The 19998-nt window shown below is 36.2% G+C and overlaps 1 protein-coding gene across 9 annotated transcripts in view; it reads right to left on the bottom strand.

Annotated features, from left to right (window-relative positions):
- NOX4 (NADPH oxidase 4) overlaps window positions 1-19998 on the bottom strand; it is a 151982-nt gene that overhangs the window by 8600 nt on the left and 123384 nt on the right. For all 9 annotated transcript variants that reach the window (XM_070490467.1, XM_070490472.1, XM_070490469.1 and 6 more), the window contains 4 exons: window positions 19203-19322; window positions 17492-17600; window positions 11647-11715; window positions 10148-10248 (listed from right to left, as the gene is read on the bottom strand). In XM_070490467.1, the coding sequence (XP_070346568.1) occupies window positions 10148-10248; window positions 11647-11715; window positions 17492-17600; window positions 19203-19322 (399 nt within the window). The remainder of the gene's footprint in view (window positions 1-10147; window positions 10249-11646; window positions 11716-17491; window positions 17601-19202; window positions 19323-19998) is intronic.

Raw genomic sequence — 19998 nt, 5'->3', positions numbered from 1 at the left:
CATAAAATTTTAGTAGATAAATTATACATATCCCTAACAAATAGACTAAATAAATCCCAGGAAATGACTAGTATTTCACACTGATCTTCCTCCAAAGTTTGTTGATTTGCATTGAATTCTTCCTAGGATATCAAAATGATTAACAATTCATATATCTTGGAGAAATACAGCATGTACTCCTTATCTGAGAATAACTGGTACTAAAAAAAAGGGAATCTATTTAAATGAGTAGCACAAATTTATAATAATAAATACTGAAAAAATGGTTTTATTAAAACTTTTCACCTTGAAAAATGAAACAAAGAACTATGAAAATAGAACTTTTACTTGTAGCCATAACTAGATTTACTCTGTTGAGTTAAAAAAAAACTATAAAAAAACAAATAATATATGAAAGAAGTATTTTCACATACTGGACCATAGTCAGCCCAAAACTGTGATCCCTGAGAAAAGAGAAAACAACAAGATGAGTCCAGCAACTGTCTCTGCTTATGGCCTGGAGGCAGTCTACAGGCTGCAGCACAGAGGGGAGAAATTCACGCAGAGATGGGTGGTCTCACTGAGTTGAAGAGATAAAGAATGGAGTTCATGAAGGCCAAAGCAGCTAGACTTTGTGGAGCAAGATATGGAAGGGAAGAGACATCTACAGAAAGAAGCTCTGGAGATCTGTAGAGGAATATCCTCAAGTCTTTGTTTGAGTACTACTCTCCTCATGTGTGAGAGGAAACCAAATGAATCTGGGTAAAGAATTACCAGGGAGCAGTAGGCCAAACAATTCTCATAGTTTACACAAGGTTCTGAATATTCATATTCCCTTAAACCACAATGGAAAAGATCCATATATTATACGTGGGCAATGGGTAGTGTTCTTGGAAAGGTATCACCTTATTTGCAAGGAGTAGGGAGGATGGTGGTAAAGTTAGCCTTAGACTGAAGGCTGCTCTGGACCTAGACTAACAAAGCTTAAAGGCAAGCATTGAAAAGATCAAACTAAACCCAAGTAATGAAACTGCATGTCAGGAACAAGTCCAACAATATTGAAAAAACAGATTAAACTTTGGCATTTAATATCTAAACTTCAAGATGTACAGCATTCGATCAAAAATTACCAGAAATGTATACAGCAAGAAACTATGAACTAGAAGTGTTGTGAGCTAAATTTTCTCCCCCAAATTCATATGTTGAAACTGTAACCCTTAGTACCTCAGAATTTGGCTGTATTTTGAGATAGGGCCTTTAAAGACATGATTAAGTTAAAATGAGTCTGTTAGGGTGGATTCTATTCCAATCTGACTAGTGTCCTTATAAGAGCATGCAATTTGGACACACAAAGAAATACCAGAGATGCACATGCACAGAGAAAAGACCAACCACGTGAAGAGGCAGCAAGATGGTGGTCATCTGCCAGCCAAGGAGGAAAGTCTCAGAGGAAATCAACATTGCTGGCATCCTAATCTTAGACTTCCAGCCCCCAGAACTGTGAGAAAATAAATTTCTGTTGTTTAATCCATCCAGTCTGTGGGATTTTGTTATGGAAACCCTAGCAAGGAGAAAGATCAGTCAAGGGAAACAGGCCCAGAACGGCAGAAATGATGAAATGATCAGACATGGTCATTGAAACAGTGACGAGAAACATGCTTCATATGTTCAAAGATAAGCATCAACATGATGAGAAGGAGAAGATTTTTTAAAGGTCTAAATGGAAATTCTAGAGATTAAATGCAGTATCTAAAGTGATAAATATACTGATAGGTTAAGAGAAGAACAGGCACTGCAGAAGGAAAGACAAGCAAACGTGAAGACAGCACTAGAACCCATCCAAATGAAAGCAGACAAAGAACAAAAACTGAAAAAAAAAAGTGAACCGAGTCTCAAGGACCTGCAGGACCTGGCTGAACGTACATGTAGTTGTAATCCCAACATGAAAGAACACAGAAGGGAAAGAGAAAAAATATTTGAAGAAATAATTGCCAAAAATTTTACAGATTTGATGAAAACAAACACATAGATCCAAGGATCTAATGAACTCCAGGAAGAATACACACAAAGGAAACCACATAAGGCAACTTATAAGAAAATTCTGAAAACCAGACAGACACAAAGGGAAAAACATAAAAGCAATCAGATGGGGAAAAAAGACACATTACAAATAATAGAAAATGAAAGATGGACTTCTCGTCACAGACTTTGTAAGTCAGAAGGCAAGGAAGCGACATCTTCAAAGTGCTTAAAGATAAAAGAAAATGTCAACTATTCTATACCAAGCAAATTCTATACCAAACAAAAACAACTTTCAAAAACGAAGAGGGGATAAAAACTTTTCACACAAAAGGTGAGAAAATTCATCACCAGCAAACCAGCACTGTAAGGTATATTACAGAAAATTCTTCAGGAAGGAGAATGAAATCAGATGGAAATTTGAATCTACCCAAAGGCATGAAGACCACAAAAATGGTAAATCTGTGAATAAATATAATGCATATTTTGTCTAACTTTTAATCTCTTTAAAATATAATTGATGTTTAAAACAAAAGTACTAACAATGCATTAGGAGGGTTACAGCACATGTAGAAGAAGGATGACTAACAGCCAAGGCGATGCAGAAGGAATGGAAGTACTTGAAGTGGTATAATATTACTTGAAGTATACTGTGATAAGCTAATGACGTACACTGCAAACCTAGGATGATGTTTCTCTGATTTCACCTGAGGGACCACAGACCACGGAGAGCTGGGCCCCATCCCTAGAGCTTCTGATTCAGCAGATCTTGCATAGGTTCACAAGTTTGCTTTTCTAACAAGTTTCCAGGTGATGCTGTTCCAAGGAACGCAGTTTGGGAACCAGTGGCTTAAAAAAATCACAAAAAGTGAACTAAAAACAGAGAGATATAGCCAATATGTCAATATAGGAGAAAAAAATGGAATCACAAAAAATACTCAACCCAAAAGAAGGTAAATGAAGAAAATAAAAAAGGGAAGAATGAGATAAATAGAAAGCAAAAGTAAACTGCTGGATTTAAACCCAATCAAAGGGAGCCAAGTACACTCAATGAGGAAAAGATAGTCTCTTCAATGGTGTTAGGAAAGCTGGATATTCACAAGCAAAAGAATGAAACTAGACCCCTAGCTTACACCACTCACAAAAATAAACTCGGAAAGAATTAAAGACTTAAATGTAAGACCTGAAACCATAAAACTTATAGAAGAAAACATAGGGAAAAAGCTCCTTGAATTGGTTTCGGTGATGATTTCATGGATCTGACACCAAAAGTAAAGCAACAAAAGCAAAAACAGACAAGTGGTATTACATCAAATCAAAAAGCTTCTGCACAGGAAAAGAAACAATCAGCAAAATGAAAAGGCAATCTAAAGAATGGGAGAAAAATATTTGCAAACTACATATCTGATGAGGAGTTAATAGCCAAAATATATAAGGAATTCATACAACTCAATAGCAAAAAAATTTAAAAGAAACAATGGAATTAAAAAATGGGCAAAGGGGGGCCGGCCCGGTGGTGCGGTGGTTAAGTTCGCACATTCTGCTTTGGCGGCCCAGGGTTCGTTGGTTCGGATCCCGGGTGCAGACATGGCACCGCTTGGCAAGCCATGCTGTGGTAGGCATCCCACATATAAAGTAGAGGAAGATGGGCACGGATGTTAGCTCAGGGCCAGTCTTCCTCAGCAAAAAGAGGAGGATTCACAGCAGATGTTAGCTCAGGGCTAATCTTCCTCAAAAAAAAGAGCAAAGGACGTGAATAGACATTTTTCCAAAAACAATGTTCAAATGATCAACAGGTACATGAAAAGGTTCTCAACATCACTAATAATCAGGGAAATGCAAATCAAAACCGCAGTGAGATATCACCTCACACCTGTCAGAATGGCTATCATCAAAAAGACAAGAAATAACTGTTGGTGAGGATGTGGAGGAAAGGGGACCCTTGTTCACTATTGGTGGGAATGTAAATTGGTACAGTCACTATGGAAAACAGTATGGAGGTTCCTCAAAACATTAAAAATAGAGCTACAGTATGATCCAGCAATTCCTCTTCTGGGTTTATGTTCAAAGGAAATGAATCACTATCTTGAAGAGATATCTGCATGCCCATGTTCATTGCCAGCATTATTCAGAATAGTCAAGACATTAAAACAACCCTAGTGTCCATCAATTCACGAATGGATAAGGAAAATGTGATGTTACACACACACACAATGAAATAACCTTCAGCCATAAAAAAGAGAGAAATCCTGCCATTTGCAGCACCATGGACGAACGCTGAGGGCATTATGCTAAGTGAAATAAATCAGACAGAGAAAGACAAATACCGTATTTTCTCACTTATACTTGGAATCTACAAAAACAAACTTATAGAAACAGCAAATAGATTGGTGGTTGCCAAGGGCAGTTGGGGGAGGTAAGGAATGGGTGAAGGCTGACAAAGGGTTACAAACTTCTAGTTGAAAGAATAAGTTCTGGGATGTAATGTACGGCATGGTGACTATAGCTAACAATACTGTGTTGTATATGTGAAAGTTGCTAAGAGAGTAGATATCTTAAAAGTTCGCACCACATACACAGAAAAACTGTAATTATGTGCTGTGATAAATATGCCAACCAACCTTACTGTGATAGTCATTTTGCAATATATACATATATCAATTCATTACACTGCACACATTAAACTTATACAATATTATATGTCAATTATATCTCAATAAAGCTGGACAAAACCAACAATATTTTCTCACCCATGTGACAATAAAAATTATTTTGTAATGAATAAATAATAAAACGTAAATAGTTTAAACAATAGAACTAAATCCTACAAGTAAAAACCTCCAAAATACATGAAACAAAAACTGACAGAACTGTAAAGACCGATAAATGTAGAATTATAGTTGATGACTTCAATACTCTTCTCTCAGTAATTGATAAAACAAGTAACCATAAAATTAGTGTATTGAAGACTTGAATAGCACTATCAACCAACTGGAACTAATTGATATTTATAGAGTGCCCTATTCAAAAACAATGGAACAGAAATTCTTTTTGAGTGAGTGTGGAACATTCATCAAGACAGACCATATTCAGGGTAATAAAGCAGGTCTTGATAAATTTTAAAGGATTGAAATCACAAGAAGTACACTTTCTTACCAAAACCCAATAGAACTAGACATCAAGAACAAAAAGATGTCTGTAAAATCCCCACATATTGGGAATTAAACACCATACTTCTAAATAACCAATGGGTCAAAGAAATCACATGGAAAATTAAAAAACATTTTGAACTATAAAAAAATGAAAATAAAACATACCGAAATTTGCGGGATGTGGCTAACATGGTATTTAGAGGGAAATTTATAGTATTAAACACTTTTATTAGAAAAGAATAAAGTTCTGAAATCAACGACCTAAGGTTCCAGCTTAAGAAACTAGTAGAAGAGCTAATTAAACCCAAAGTGAGCAGAAGGAAGAAAATAATAAAGTATGAAAATAAATTATCTTCTATTTATTAAAATTTAGATGATTAAAACCAGAGCTAAATACAATGGATTACTTAAATTGAATAAAATTGAACTATTAAATTTATACCATTCCCCAAAGTAGTGTGGTTTTCATTAAAATGAAAAGAGAATGCGTCATTTTGTCTGTTTGTATATATTCTCTGTGAACACTGCATTATGACAATAGGATACCATTATTTTCTTTCTTGGCTTCCATAAGGCAATGTTAGAGTCAGTTTTTCAAATTTTGCAGATTTCCTAAAGATCTGCCTTAAATACTTCATAATGAAATCATTATTTTTAAAGCACCCATATATCATTATTACTTTTTTTCACATTTTGCTTTTCAATTGTTAACTATTTAACTCTAGGAGATCTTTGTGTACTTTAAGGAGTTCCCCAATGTCACTCTCACTAACTTAATGAAATCCTACAAGATTTTCCAAGATCTACAATTAATCTTTGCAATTCATTTGCACTAAATTTGCATTAGGTTGCTACAATCCAACAATCATCTAGAGATTTATCTACAAAAACTTGTTGAAATGGGTAGAGAGAGACTTTGATCTAAGCAGAGGATGTCGTTTGGGGCAGATGTTGGGAACCAATTCCATAAATGTCCAATATATCTGTGCATAGTTTTCCTATTATATGATACTCATTTTTCCATGCTGATTTGTAAGCGTGGGATCTCATATGATGAGAAGTTATTCACTCTTTGGATATTATTCATTCCTTTATTACAGTGAGTGACTCAACACAGGGACACAGGAGCAAATGTGAGAGACCAAACCTAGGTATTCTTGATCTGATTGTTTTTAAAACATCATGAGGCAGCAAAATACAGATACGGTCTTAAACGTTGCACTCAGTCCGAGAGTAGTAATTCTCTACTCCAAAGTCCACATAAAGTTAATCCCTTATTTCTCCCTTTGCGTAATACATAAATTCAACTATCTTAAGATATGATATACATTTTAATTATAAATAATAGGAAACTAAATTTTGGTTAGGTGTAATAAATAATTTTCTGACAGGTTATTAAATACTGTATGGCTTATAAAGTAATATTTAGAATATCTCTTTATGTTTTTGAAAAATTAGTTATTGATGCTTTTAGTATATTACAGTTAATAATCTGCTGCAACATACATGGTAAACACGACAATTTCTCCAACACTTCACTGTCCTCAAGAAGGACACAGTAAAATAAGATTGCCACTCATTCTATTTGGGACAATGCTCTGCTGTAAAGTACATTGAACTTTATAATCAGAAGATGGGATCATGTCTGAATTCTGACTCATTAACCATAGCTTTAGATAAATCGTTATCTTTTTGAGTCCCAGCTTCTTCATTTGTAAAATAATGATGAAAGCAGGGTGACTTCAAAAGCTCCTTCACTTTCCTTGATCATGTAATACCATCATGAAATTCATTTTCTGGATTTCAAAAAGTCATGCAAGGAAGGAACCACTCTCATATACACATACAAAGTAAATCGAGTAAAAATTGATTCAGCCTTTTGGTTTTGCTAAGACTGTACCGAAGTGCGCACACCCTCTAAGCCAGCAATTCCATTTCAAGGATCCTAACCTCCGGCAATACCCTCACAAGAGCATGAGAAAGTGCAAAGATAATTACTACAGCACTGTTTGTAACAGTAAATGACTGGAGGCAACCTAAATATCCATAAGTAGAGTAGTAATGGTCATGTTATCCATATCCTAGAATACTATGAGGTAGAATTACATGAAAATTATCCAGGAACAATATATGACTGTATCTGAAAATCCGAAAAAGACTATATTATTCAATTTTTGTTAAAAAGTTAAGTTTTATATTTTCAATATATATATTTTATAAGTATGTGTGTGTGTGTGTGTGTGTGTGTGTGTGTGTGTATGCCAAGGAGAGCTTAAGCAAATTTAAATGTGTATTCTACACAGTTTATTAAACTAATGCCTACTGGTTAATAAATAACCACTTTCCAAATATTAAATTATAGTCTAACATACTGAATTAAAAATGGTTTAATTTATATGCCTCTCTTCTCTATTTTATCTCTATACATTCTTTCAGCAATTTATGTACCTAAAGTTAACCAAAATTTTACATCTAGAACAAAGTTTTCTGGGGACCGGCCCCGAGGCCTAGTGGTTAAGTTAGGCATGCTCTGCTTCAGCAGCCCAGGTTCAGTTTCCAGGTGCTGACCTACACCACTAGTCAGTGGCCATGCTGTGGCGGTGACCCACATACAAAATAGAAGAAGACTGGTACAGATGTTAGCTCAGAGTGAATCTTCCTCAGCAAAAAGAGATAAATAAAATGAAGGCTTCTATTAAAATAGTTCATTTTTTTCTAGTTAATGAACCCTTAAGATGTAGATCCACTCTTTTCCTAAGTATGCTACATAAAAATTCTTTTTAAAATAATGCATTTTAGGTGCCTGCCCAGAGCAAATCCGCAAAGCAAAAGTGTTGTACAAAATGTCAACAGTAGATGGCGCACATTTGCTCTTCTTAAACCAGCTTTGCTGGTTCATCTAAAGATCATGAACAACCAACCAGATAAACATAAAAAAATCCCTCTAAATCATGGACAGTATAACAAATGAGAATTCTTAAGGACTAACCAAAGAAACCAAAATCCCAATCTAATTTCTTGTAAACGATCCTCTACTGTTTTGGGGTTTGGTTTCAGAATTGAGCCAAAAAAAAAAAGCTGTCAAAGTTTCCAGCACTATACTATGAAAACTAATAAAATAATGTTTGTCAGAGGTCAGCTTAATGCCATTAAAGAGGAAAAGTGTGCGGTGCACAGCAAGACCCAAGTGAGTATGACAAGATTATCACATCTAAGATGGATGATAGTGGAAAAAGATAGCAAAGGAATATAACCAAAACTGGGTTGAAATTTTTTTAAATTCCTTAGTTCACCTTTACCTAAGGCCCTGAAGGACCTCTGCTTTGTAAAGAATGCTTTCCTCTTCAACCCAAACTACTTCATCCAGGGAAAGGAAATATTACAGAAGTGGTTTCAAACATGGCTGCAATGTGAATTACATGGGTAGCTACACTCCTATTTACATTTTGCTTCTTGGGCTCCACACTATTATTCCTAAAACGAAATCTCTGAAGATGGAGTCAAGGGCCATGATGAAGCAGTGGTTCCTTCAATGAATCATAGTCATCCATGAATTTGTGAATTGGGGCTTTTAAATATTCTCCATCTAATAAGCTGCCCCATGCATCAAATAACCTTTTTATATTCATCAAAATGTATTTTTATAATTATGGATTAATCAACTATATGTTATTAATTGCAATGATAACTCAATCCAGAAGAAAAAATTAACACTGGAGCTTTATGGTCACAGGGAATTTTATAAATTAAATCTTCAATTTATGTACATTCGTATTGCAGAAGGATGTTTAATTTAGCAACACAAGTATGAAAATGTAAAAATATACTGAATTTTGATAAAATTCTGCAGGTTAAACAGGATAGAAATCTAAGTTCAAGCAGAAAAAAGAATGATGTAAAATTTCCCGCTGCTAAGGAAAGCTTGTGTATCTTCACAATATGAGGTTGGTATCAAGAAACTATGATATTTAGATTCCATCAGACATGTTGAAAAGAGTTACATCAATTTTAAAATGTCAACATCTGAAATATGTTAGAAATTACAGCCTTTGCAACTATTTAAACTTATGATGAAACTATTTCGATGCCAACTTTAAAATGTGTGAGTGGGTATAAGGTTTTTGAAATGCGTTTAGAATTCTTGTAGATCATTGCCAGGCACCAGGATAAGTTTACAGAAGGCAAATGGGCTGGCCAGTCTGCCCTAAAATAAATGCTTTTCTTCAACAGTGATCTCTTCAGATCCCAGACACAGTCCATAATGCTAAGGTTCTTCACAGGAGTGCAGTCACGTACCACGCAAAGACACTTCAATCAACGACGGACCGCATATATGACAGTGGTCTCATAACACCAGGACCTTATAACCTGGGTGTGTGGTGGGCTACATCACCTAGGTTTGTGTAAGTACACTCTAGGCTGTTCACACAGTGACGAAATTGCCTAACAACACGTTTCCCAGAACACATCCTCATCGCTAAGTGATGCATGACGGCATAGCTTCCTAGAAAAACAAATTATGTTTGGAAATATTCCTGTTTAGAGATCGCACATTACAACTAAGAGTTTTTAAAAATGTATTCATTGTGGTCAAAAAATCTGATTTTTAATTGCATTCATTGTTAGAACTATTTGTAGAGCTCCCTTGTTTGGCAACACGGTTTTGAAAAACCTTTCTAATGACCACCTGATATATACTGAGGGAATGAATACCCACGCTAATACGGATCGACGCAAATTTAAAAGCAGGTAGGGAGTCTGGTTCATAAATACTTTATAGACTCTTTCTAAGCCAAATTTTAATGATTTGGCATTACAGATACTTGAGGTGGTCCCTGCTTTGTTTCCTCCTTTGAGAGTGATAATTGAGTGTTTAAGTGACTTTGTAATTTGTAAACCCATTACTAATTCATCCTTAAAAACTTCATGTAATGACTTGGGAATATTTTCATTTGATCATTAACCACATGTCAAATTTTCTGAGAAACAGTACTTACCCTCGGTTACATTTTGCTATTTCATCAAACAGGAGTTTCCACCGAGGACGTCCAATAAAAAGTCTTGAATTCAGTGCTTGATATTTTTCTCCAATTATCTTCTGCCAAAAAGAAAGCACTATATTTTATAATGACATAGAGTTGGGCAAATCCCTCATTTCTCTAACATCATTTTTGCTACTGCTGTGGCTTCCTACCAAATTGCCGTGATATAAAGAATGTAAGTATCAAATGGCAACCTATTAAGTAAAGTCATTTAGAAGCATCATTTCCTGTCTCTTTTCCTTTAAAACCCATTCTCTTCTTGAATGCCATTATTACAAATGGCTGATTTTCCTACACTTTCAGTGAATTGCCTCATTTTTAAACAACTTCAAAGAATGCATTCTAATTGCCTACTCTCAAGAAAGGACGCAGCACATAAACTTTATTGAAGTGTTTTCGCACTGCAAATATAGTTGTCATATCTGGCTCATTATCTGAGTAAAATTTTATAAATTATGATCATAGATTTGAGAAAATGATCCTAGACAAGGCAGCCTAAACAGAAGAGTCTGCAACCTTGGGTCTACCAACAAATAATTTCTAGTGGACCAGTGTTTGCAATTAACAGAATATTAGATCTGAACTGGTGGTGAAGAGTCAGAATGAAGGGAGAAAAGAGGAGAGAGTCCGAGTTCCACGCAGACAAACTGCGAACCAGATATAATTTATGCTCCGTACCTTAATTATAGCGATACCAGGAGGAATAATGAGACTGACTAGCTTCATGAGAGCAGTCAAATGAAATATTTTTTACATACTAAGTGGCATAGAAATCTGACTAGAAAAAATAGGGTTAGATTAGTTTTGAAGTAATTCACAAGCATTCCTTTTCTGTATTCAAAGTACGACAGAAAATGCATGATGGAAAATGCTAAAATAAAACTTGTGAAAGCGTACACGGCCAGATTTATCCACCTATGCAGCTCTTCAATGTTGTCTGTAAAGATAAGTTTCTTCACCTATGATATCGGGACAGCAATATCATCTACCTCCTGAATCTGTTCAGTGTCTAGCACAGCGTCTAACACAGTAGGTAAACAATGCGTGACGCCTATTATGAGTTTTTTTCAGTTTCCCTTAAAGGGAAATAAGCTTAATTGTGTGTGACCTTATTTTCTCTCTCCACATAAAACCTCCCCTCGATGCACACAACCACAGGACTCTTCACTTATGGATTGATCTCTAGAGGTAAAGAACTTGAGGCGACAGTGAAGAGGAGAGAGATGAACTCAGAAGGTCCGCTCCAGCTTCCTCTGAGAAGGACAAACGAAAGGCATAATACAGTTGACTTCAAGGACAAGGCACGAATTTTCTGGACACATTCCAGAAGAGGCCTTCCTCTGGGAAACTGCTTTTCAAACAACCTGCAGAAATTTTCTTCCAGCACAGCCCCTACAGTAAATCTTCCGTTATCAAGAGGCTTGTTTAATTTACAATAGCATCCAACCACATACCTGTATGCCATCTGTTTGACTGAGGTACAGCTGGATGTTGACATAGTCAGGTCTGTTCTCTTGCCAAAACTGAGAGACATAAAAGTAAATAGACATTAAAATTCTTTCTATACACTCAGACTTCCTCCTCTTCTAACATATGTGATTCTAGGATTTGTTAAGATGTACCCTGTCTAATCACAGTCAACATCTACAAGCAAATGTGTACATATATACAAACATACATACATATGCGCCATATACATGGCAGATTCTAGCATTACCCACCTGTCGCCCACTGGTATAATCAGGTACGATGGTGGTCGTGGAAGGGAATAATTCTCTTTTATCTTTATAGATCAAAACCTAGCGTGCTAAATACTATGCTAATATTCCCCTAAATCCTTCCCACATATTTCTTATTTTATTCCCTATAAGTCCCTAAATTTCACCCAAGAGTTCACTCATAAAGAATATGATTTTCTAAAAAAACCCAGAAAGTCAATAGTGATACAAACAAAACAAAAACAAACAAACAAAAGGCACTGTTGTCATTCCTACTCCTACCCCCCAGCACTGGTTTCCCTTGTATAAGGATGTAGGAGGCAGGAAATACACCTGCTAAAATAAAATAGTCTGGAAAAAATCTCGAACCTTTCATTATCTTGAAAAATAAACTAACTAAAAAGAAATATCACCTGAGGGAGAATAAATTCAACAAAAGGGGTAAAAAGGTTTTTGTTGTCCCTGTATGCTTCCTTTTTCCAGAAGATAAAAATGAATCTATTAACGATTGGCCATGCTCAGACTGACCCCTTGACTTCTGAAATCTACATTTTAAAAAAATATTATTCTTCTTAGGGCCTCCTTTCACCATCCTGAAATAAGGAGAAGCTGAAAGATAAGGAAAAGGCATCAAAAGTAGAAGTGGAACACAGAAAGAAAGAAACACAGTAGAAAGAAAGGAACACGGCAGCCATGCTGTGCTCTTTTGAGAATAGAGATGAGTGTCTGATGTGTGGATCCTAAGGAAAGGCTTAGAAGAGACCAGCGCTTCTTCAATAGCCCAACTATTTCTGGAGCATAGGTAGGCATAGTGGGTTTACTTGAGATGGTAAAGCTTTGCTGGACCTTGTTGCAGCAAAAGGATCAACTGATTTAAAGTATTGTTTCTATACAGTGTGAAAGTAATGATTTTTTTTAAATGGATATATTGCAACTCAAAGTAGAAGTTTCAGGAATGCAAAGGAAGTCATTTTGCAAATAGGGGGTGATTAAGTAGGATTTCATCACCCCTCTGACACTCTTTACAATGGTAAAGGCACCTGGCAAGTAACTAACTAAGAGGCTTGTTTCTATTGCCATTTCTGTCTGGCCCAGAGATTTCTAGAGTTACTCAACTTATCCAGGCCTCAGTTTCTTCATCAGGACAATGGTAGGGTTGAATGACATTATCTCACAGGTCTCTTCCAGATATAAAATTATACATTTTCTAACAGCTGGCAACTCTGAATTATAAAATCCCAATAAAAACATTTACTTGAAAAGTGGTAAGTGATGATTCTCAGCACTCATAATATTCTTAATATATAATCATTAATTACATTCCATCGAATAGTTGTGGCAAGTTACATCCAAATGCTAAATTCATTTTAAGGCCACTTCTGAACAGAATCAGGGTTTATAAATTTTAATTGTGATGAAACTGATGAATTTTAAGGTGCCAGTAATGGACAGCATCTCACAAAACACATGGTTTGTGTTGACTCTTGTCTTAAATGTCTACCAGGATGCTGCTCTGAGATCAAACCAATGACTCCTGCATCAATAACTGGCGTTTGGTGCCCATAGTCCCCAGAGAGGACAGTGCAAATTTAAATAACGTTTTTAAGGATTTCAATGTCTCTATTTTAACTTATCCCTCACTGAAGACAAACAATAATATCCACTAAAGGAACAATTTTCTCCAAGTCCAGACAGCAGGTAAAAGATAAATAAAAGGATGAACACAATCTTGCAAATAGATGAGGATTGTATTATCATGCACAAAGACTGTGTTTTTCATTTTTATTTCTCGTGTCTATCACTCTTCCTTATTTTTCTCACAAATAAAAAATAACAGGATGTGAGTCCTGGAAGAATTTTACAGATCACTAATAAGAATGATAGCAATCATTTAGTAAATACCTTCAATATGATAGATTTTGAGATACGGTAAAGCTAAATCTCATGGCAGGCTCTAACTGCTGTTATCCTCATTTACAAACTGAAAGCGTAAATAAGGTTTATAGAGTAGGTTAAGTGATTTATCCACAGTCTCACAGCTAGTATGAGGCAGAGCCACTGCTCCATTGTGTGTGACAGACTCCAAACGCCTGATGTAGCCCTGGCCCCTCACTGTGATTTTTCCAATGTGACCTATAGAGGTGAAGTGACTTGAAGCAAGTCACGTAGCTACTTACTGCAGAGCTGGGCCCAGATCACCTGACCTGGCCTTGTACTCTTACCTTAAATCACCAGGTTAGACAATCTGGCCAAGCAAAAGCTACCTAAGGTAATCATTTTTTTTTTGTAATCATTTCAGATAGTTTGACACCAAGACCGTGGCTAAGGCAGCTAGAAAGCTATGCCCTAGGAATTCTAGAATAATGTGAAAGGACTCACAGTTGGAACAAGATTGAAAGACTCTATATTTTCATTTAGTTTTCAAAAATACTTTCACCTACCCTCACAGAGACCATATGTAAAGTCACTATGCTTTATTGCTATTGGTCTCTCTCTCTCTCTCTTTACCCCCTCCCTCTCACTTGCTCTCTTGCTAACACACACACACACACACACACACACACACACACTGAACTTTGTAACACAGTTGCCAGTAGAGAAAATAATAAAAGTCTTTTCTTTTTAACATCCTCCTTGGAGGTGCAATTGAAGGACCAGTGTTCATCTTGCCGGTGTGAAAAATCAAAACAAATATGCAGAGGTGTGTGTGGAAGATAATCATGACCACATTGTTTACACTCGTTTTCAGCTTTTATACTATTTATTCCATGGAATCCTAAAGGTAAAGCACATCCATCAAAAAACTTGAAAAGGAAAGAAAACTTAAATCTTAAGATTAACTCCTTTGAAGATCCAACCACTTACATTCTTTTCTTTCCTTTATTCCTTTCTTTCTCTGCTACTTGTTCTATAAAGCATTTACTATTCAAATTTGCCTTTCCACATCTTGGATCCAATTATAGCCTTTTATTTAAATATATATATATATATATAGGCTCTACGTATCAGTTAAAAAATATGTAAAAACAATTAGAAAAATGGGGAAAGGTAGAATTAGGAAACCCCAAGAGTAATAAAAGTGGTTGATAATCATAAAAAGAGAGGTTCAATTTCCCTAGCATTCAGGGGAAAATACAATGAGACCCCACTGTTTAAGAGATTGGTAGAAATTTAAAAGATTGGTAATATAATGTTTTGGAATACATTTCCCTTATATTCTTTGGCAGAAATGTAAATTGTTTTAGTTTCTTTGGGGGGTGTTTTGTCAGCATATATTAAAAATTGAAATTAATTCACAACCTCCTTAACACCTCCAACTCAGAAAGTCCAGTCTCCGGCATCAACCTAGAAAAAATATTCACAAATTTGAGAGTGGTGATTTTGCCCTTCTTGAAAGTTGCTTTTCCCTTTGTCACAGGACAGATGTGCCTCTTGGTTTCCTACTACATCACTGGCCACTCTGACAATCTCCTTTGTTGGCTATTACTCATCTTTTGCTCCTCCAGAAATTGCAGTACTCTAGGACTTGGTATTATTATAATTATTATTATTATTATTTTTGCTGAGGGAGATTCACCCTGAGCTAACATCCATGCCAATCTTCCTCTAGTTTTTAGTAGGTGAGCTGCCAGCACAGCATGGCTGCTAACTGAGTGGTGTCAGTCTGCGCCTGGGAACCGAACCTGGCCCACTGAAGCGGAGCATGCTGAGCTTAACCACACACTTCTAAGATGATCTACAGTCATATCAATCTGCTCAAATGCTTTCAATGGCTTGTCATCTCTCCCTTTTTTTCTCTCCTGATTCAGCAGGCCCTTGGTGGCCCTCAGGAATCTGCACATTTTTTTTATTCTGGTAAAACATACATAAAATTTACCGTCTTAACCATCTGTTAAGTGTACAGTTCAGTCACATTACTTACATTCACATTTTTGTGCAACCATCAACCACCATCCATCTCCAGAACTGTTTCATCTTCCTAAACTGAAACTCTGTATCCACTAAACATTAACTCCTCATTCGCTCTCCCCACCAGCCCTGGCAACCACCGTCCTACTTTCTGTTTCTAGGAGTTAGACTTGCTAGGTATTGCATATAAGCAGAATCACACAATATTTGTCCTTTTGTGTCTAGTTACATAGTAATAAGTTAAAAAAATAAGCAATTTGCAGAATGATACAAATAGTGTGATTGAATTTATTGAACACTCATGAGTTACATCTAGTTATATAGATTGGGCGGAAACTTTGCTTTATCTGAATTTTTGAAAAATTTGCAGCAAGGATGCATATGTGTATTACTTATACAACTTGAAAAAATAAAGATAGACATATTAATACATAAATAAAAGGTTAATTGCAGAATAGATAAAAATGCCTGCTTTCATCTCTGTAAGAAAGAAAACTTGGGGACTGGCCCCATGGCCAAGTGGTTAAAGTTCTGTGTGCTCCACTTTAGCAGCCTGGGGTCTCAGGTTCAGATCCCAGGTGTGGACCTACTCCACCTGTCAGCCATGTTGTGAAGGCATCCCACGTACAAATTAGAGGAAGATTGGCACAAATGTTAGCTCAGGGTGAATCCTCCTCACCAAAAAAGAAAAAAAAGGAAAGAAAATTTAGAATTCAGGATTTTTGAAATTCTGCGTACTGTGCCAGAAGTCTGGTGACGGTCCATTTGGAATATTAAAGGTAGAGACAGGGCCAGCCTTGGTGGCCTAGTGGTTAAGTTCAGCATGCTCCAGTTTGGCGGCCCAGCTTCGGCTCCAGGTTGTGGACCTACACCACTCGTCAGTGGCCATGCTGTGGCGGCAGGTGGCTCACATACAAAAAAGAGGAAGATCGGCAACAGACATTAGCTTGGCAATAGATGTTAGCTCAGGGAAAATCTTCCTCAGCAAAAAGAGGAAGATTGGCAACAGATGTTAACTCAGGGCCACTCTTCCTCAGCAAAAAAAAACAAAGTGGAGATTAGCGCTACTAAAACAAAGGATGGAATGTGTAGTAGCAATTGTCCACAGATATTTTCCTCCATCTGTCCTCCATCACCACCCTATAGCATACATTTGCATACATCGCCAGCCATATGCATACATTTCTGTGTTAAAATGTTTCATAGATATATATGCATACTCACAGATATCAATATCTGAAAAGATGTGTACCAAATTATGAACAGATGTTAGCTCTGTTTTTTTAAGTTTAAGGGATTGTTTTTCCCTCCTTACTTTTTTTTTTTTAAGATTTTATTTTTCCTTTTTCTCCCAAAGCTCCCCGGTACATAGTTGTGCATTTTTAGTTGTGGGTCCTTCTAGTTGTGGCATGTGGGATGCCATCTCACTGTGGCCTGACGAGCAGTGCCATGTCTGTGCCCAGGATCCAAACTGGTGAAACCCTGGGCCCCCAAAGCAGAGCGCACGAACTTAACCACTCAGCCACAGGGCCGGCCCCTCCTCCTTACTTCTTAACTGCATATTTTCTGGTTTATTCTATAGCAAGCGTTTATTACTTTTGTAATTTGAAAGAAAACAGCTACTTTTTTAAATTAAAAAAAACTGCAAAAGTAAAAACAAACCTAATTTTACCTTGTTATACAACATACAGAGTAAGTCTGCAAACCAGCGGAAGGACTGGATGTCTCTGCACACCCAAATAAAATACAGTCTTCTAAGCTTGTATGGTCTCCAGTCATCCCTTTAAAATTAAAATTATATGACAGTGATTAGAATGGCAAAAAAAATTTTAAGAATCCCTGTATCCTTGAAAGTTTGCTTCTCATCAGTAAGCAACCAATAGAAAAACCAGTCATTTACATTCTAGCATCTGACATAGCACTTCCTATAACTCCCAAATGAATTTAAATTGCAATCTATTGACTCAAAGGCATGATATACTCCATGAATTTAAGTGTTTATGCTTGTGAATATTATATGCACATCGCCCATTTCTAGCTGAAGGCAATAAACTAAAATCATGGATCAGAATAATACCGGTTCTGCATCTCCGAAAACAAGTCCTCTATTTTCAGTAAATTCTTTCACTCATCTGGGCTCCAGTGGTCATCAGTCTTGCTCTGGCTTCCAGGCAAACTGAGCCAAAACCATTCCAGAAAGTTGGTTGTTTATCCTCTTCTTAATAATCATTAAAGAAAGAGATTTCACAACCACCTACTATGTAATGCATTCCAGCAACTCATAATTCCAAGTCTGGATTCCTATTTATAATTATGAGGTAGCCTTGAGGTTAAGAAAACACTCTTCTGCTTTCTTAACTTTAGGTATCCAAATAACTCACAATATGTTTTCAAAACCAAATCATTTCTGGCTTGGAATATGGTTATTTTTCTCTGAACCTCGCCCAAATCCCAAATTTACATAAAGTATTTAAAATTGAAATAAAATATCATTGAAACACATCACTTCAAGTTATTTCTTTTTTAGTACTCCATAAAACAGACTTTTAATGCAAATTCTGTCTTCTTGAAAAGTGAATGGAATAGATTTGAGAATAATTTCCTACTGTCATTTTGTTTGTATTTTCAGGACAATTAATACTGATCAATTAATTTTTCCTTACCATCTTAGGATTAAAATAATGGAAATAGTATTTCCTGGTTAAGCAATCTTACCTTGGAACTTTTTCTGTTCTTCAGTGTGTAACAAATTTGCTGGGTAAAAGACCAAGGAATGATGTGCTCATTTGTCATCTCCTCAGAAAAGCTTACCCTGACCACACTTCTACAGTAACCCTGACCCTTTATTTCTATGTCCCATTAATCTCTTCTTTCATCAGAGTTCTAATATTTTCTAAAATAATGTCATTTATGAATTTCTCACAGATTTATTTTTCACCTGCACCATTTGAACGTAAGCTTTTTAAGGATAAGGGACTCTGTTTCACTCATTGCTGTATTACCAGAATCTATAAGATCAATTGGCAGATAGGTGCTCAAAAATATTTGTTGACTGAATGAATGAGTAGTGTCAGTTACCAGTGATGTGGAAGCAGAGACACAGAGGCTGGTGGGATGACTTTAAAAGAGGAAAAGGACAGCAGAGAAGTGCTTAATTGTCATACTGACATATATTACAAGAGAGCACGCTGAAAGCCATAGACCACATATTGAGAACCACATACTGAGAACCACTGAATTTTTCCCCTCATCAATCAGTAAATCGAGTTCCTTGAGCCACAAGCAGAAGAACTCTGTAAGGAGTTCCTTCATCCTGAAAGAGAGACGTCTGAAATACCGGCAGTTTTCTATCTTGACTAATAAAATGGATCAAAATGACATACAGCAGGGTGTTGAGTATTGACGCAAATGGAGTTACTCCAATGCCTCCGGCCACGCAGAGGCTAACCTCATAGTTCAGGGATTCCTCAAATGGACTTCCAAAGGGACCATCAATGTACAGCCTGTGGAGAAAGCAGACAAAGGTGGGAAACAGGAAAATAAGTTAAATGAATTTCCTACAATAAATAGCAAACATGCTGAATCCCATTTGTAGGCTTTGTGATGGCTCAGGCCTTATTTCATTGTTTCTCATAGTGATAAGCCTACAGGGACAAGAAATGTTGTCTATGAACTGTCAATATGAAAGCAAGCACATCTGTTTCTAAGTATGCTGTTTTTGAAGGAAACATTAATTAAAAATATAAATAAATGTATATAAGACCATGACAGATAGCTAAGGACAAGTTAAAGCTCTGAACATATTACTATATTTGACCAAATTAAAATACCAATTGTTTTACTGAGTCTGAATGCAATAATAACGTTCTCTTCAATGGCAAAGTCATTAGCAGAAATATTTTCTGAAACATTTACTATGTGCACAAAAAAGAAGTAGGAGGAAAGAAAAGAAACTAACACAGTTCCTCCTCTTGCCCTAGTTAGTTCTATTAGTGTAGAAACAGCTAGAGAAGAATCTCAGAGGAATCTCTAATTACTCTACTTGTGATTATATATTCAAATGTGCGTGTGTGTGAGTGTGTGTGTGAAATCCTCTTAACTACAACAAAACTTGCTAATTGTTCACTCAATATTTGTCCTGTCGTTCTTTCTTAGTAACAAAACATTAATTTTATTCAG

This window comes from Equus asinus, chromosome 20 (genome assembly GCF_041296235.1).
Source record: "Equus asinus isolate D_3611 breed Donkey chromosome 20, EquAss-T2T_v2, whole genome shotgun sequence".
Taxonomy (NCBI): domain Eukaryota; kingdom Metazoa; phylum Chordata; class Mammalia; order Perissodactyla; family Equidae; genus Equus; species Equus asinus.
The sequence above is the reverse complement of the archived record's forward strand: the minus strand, read 5'-3'. Positions and strand labels throughout refer to the sequence as shown.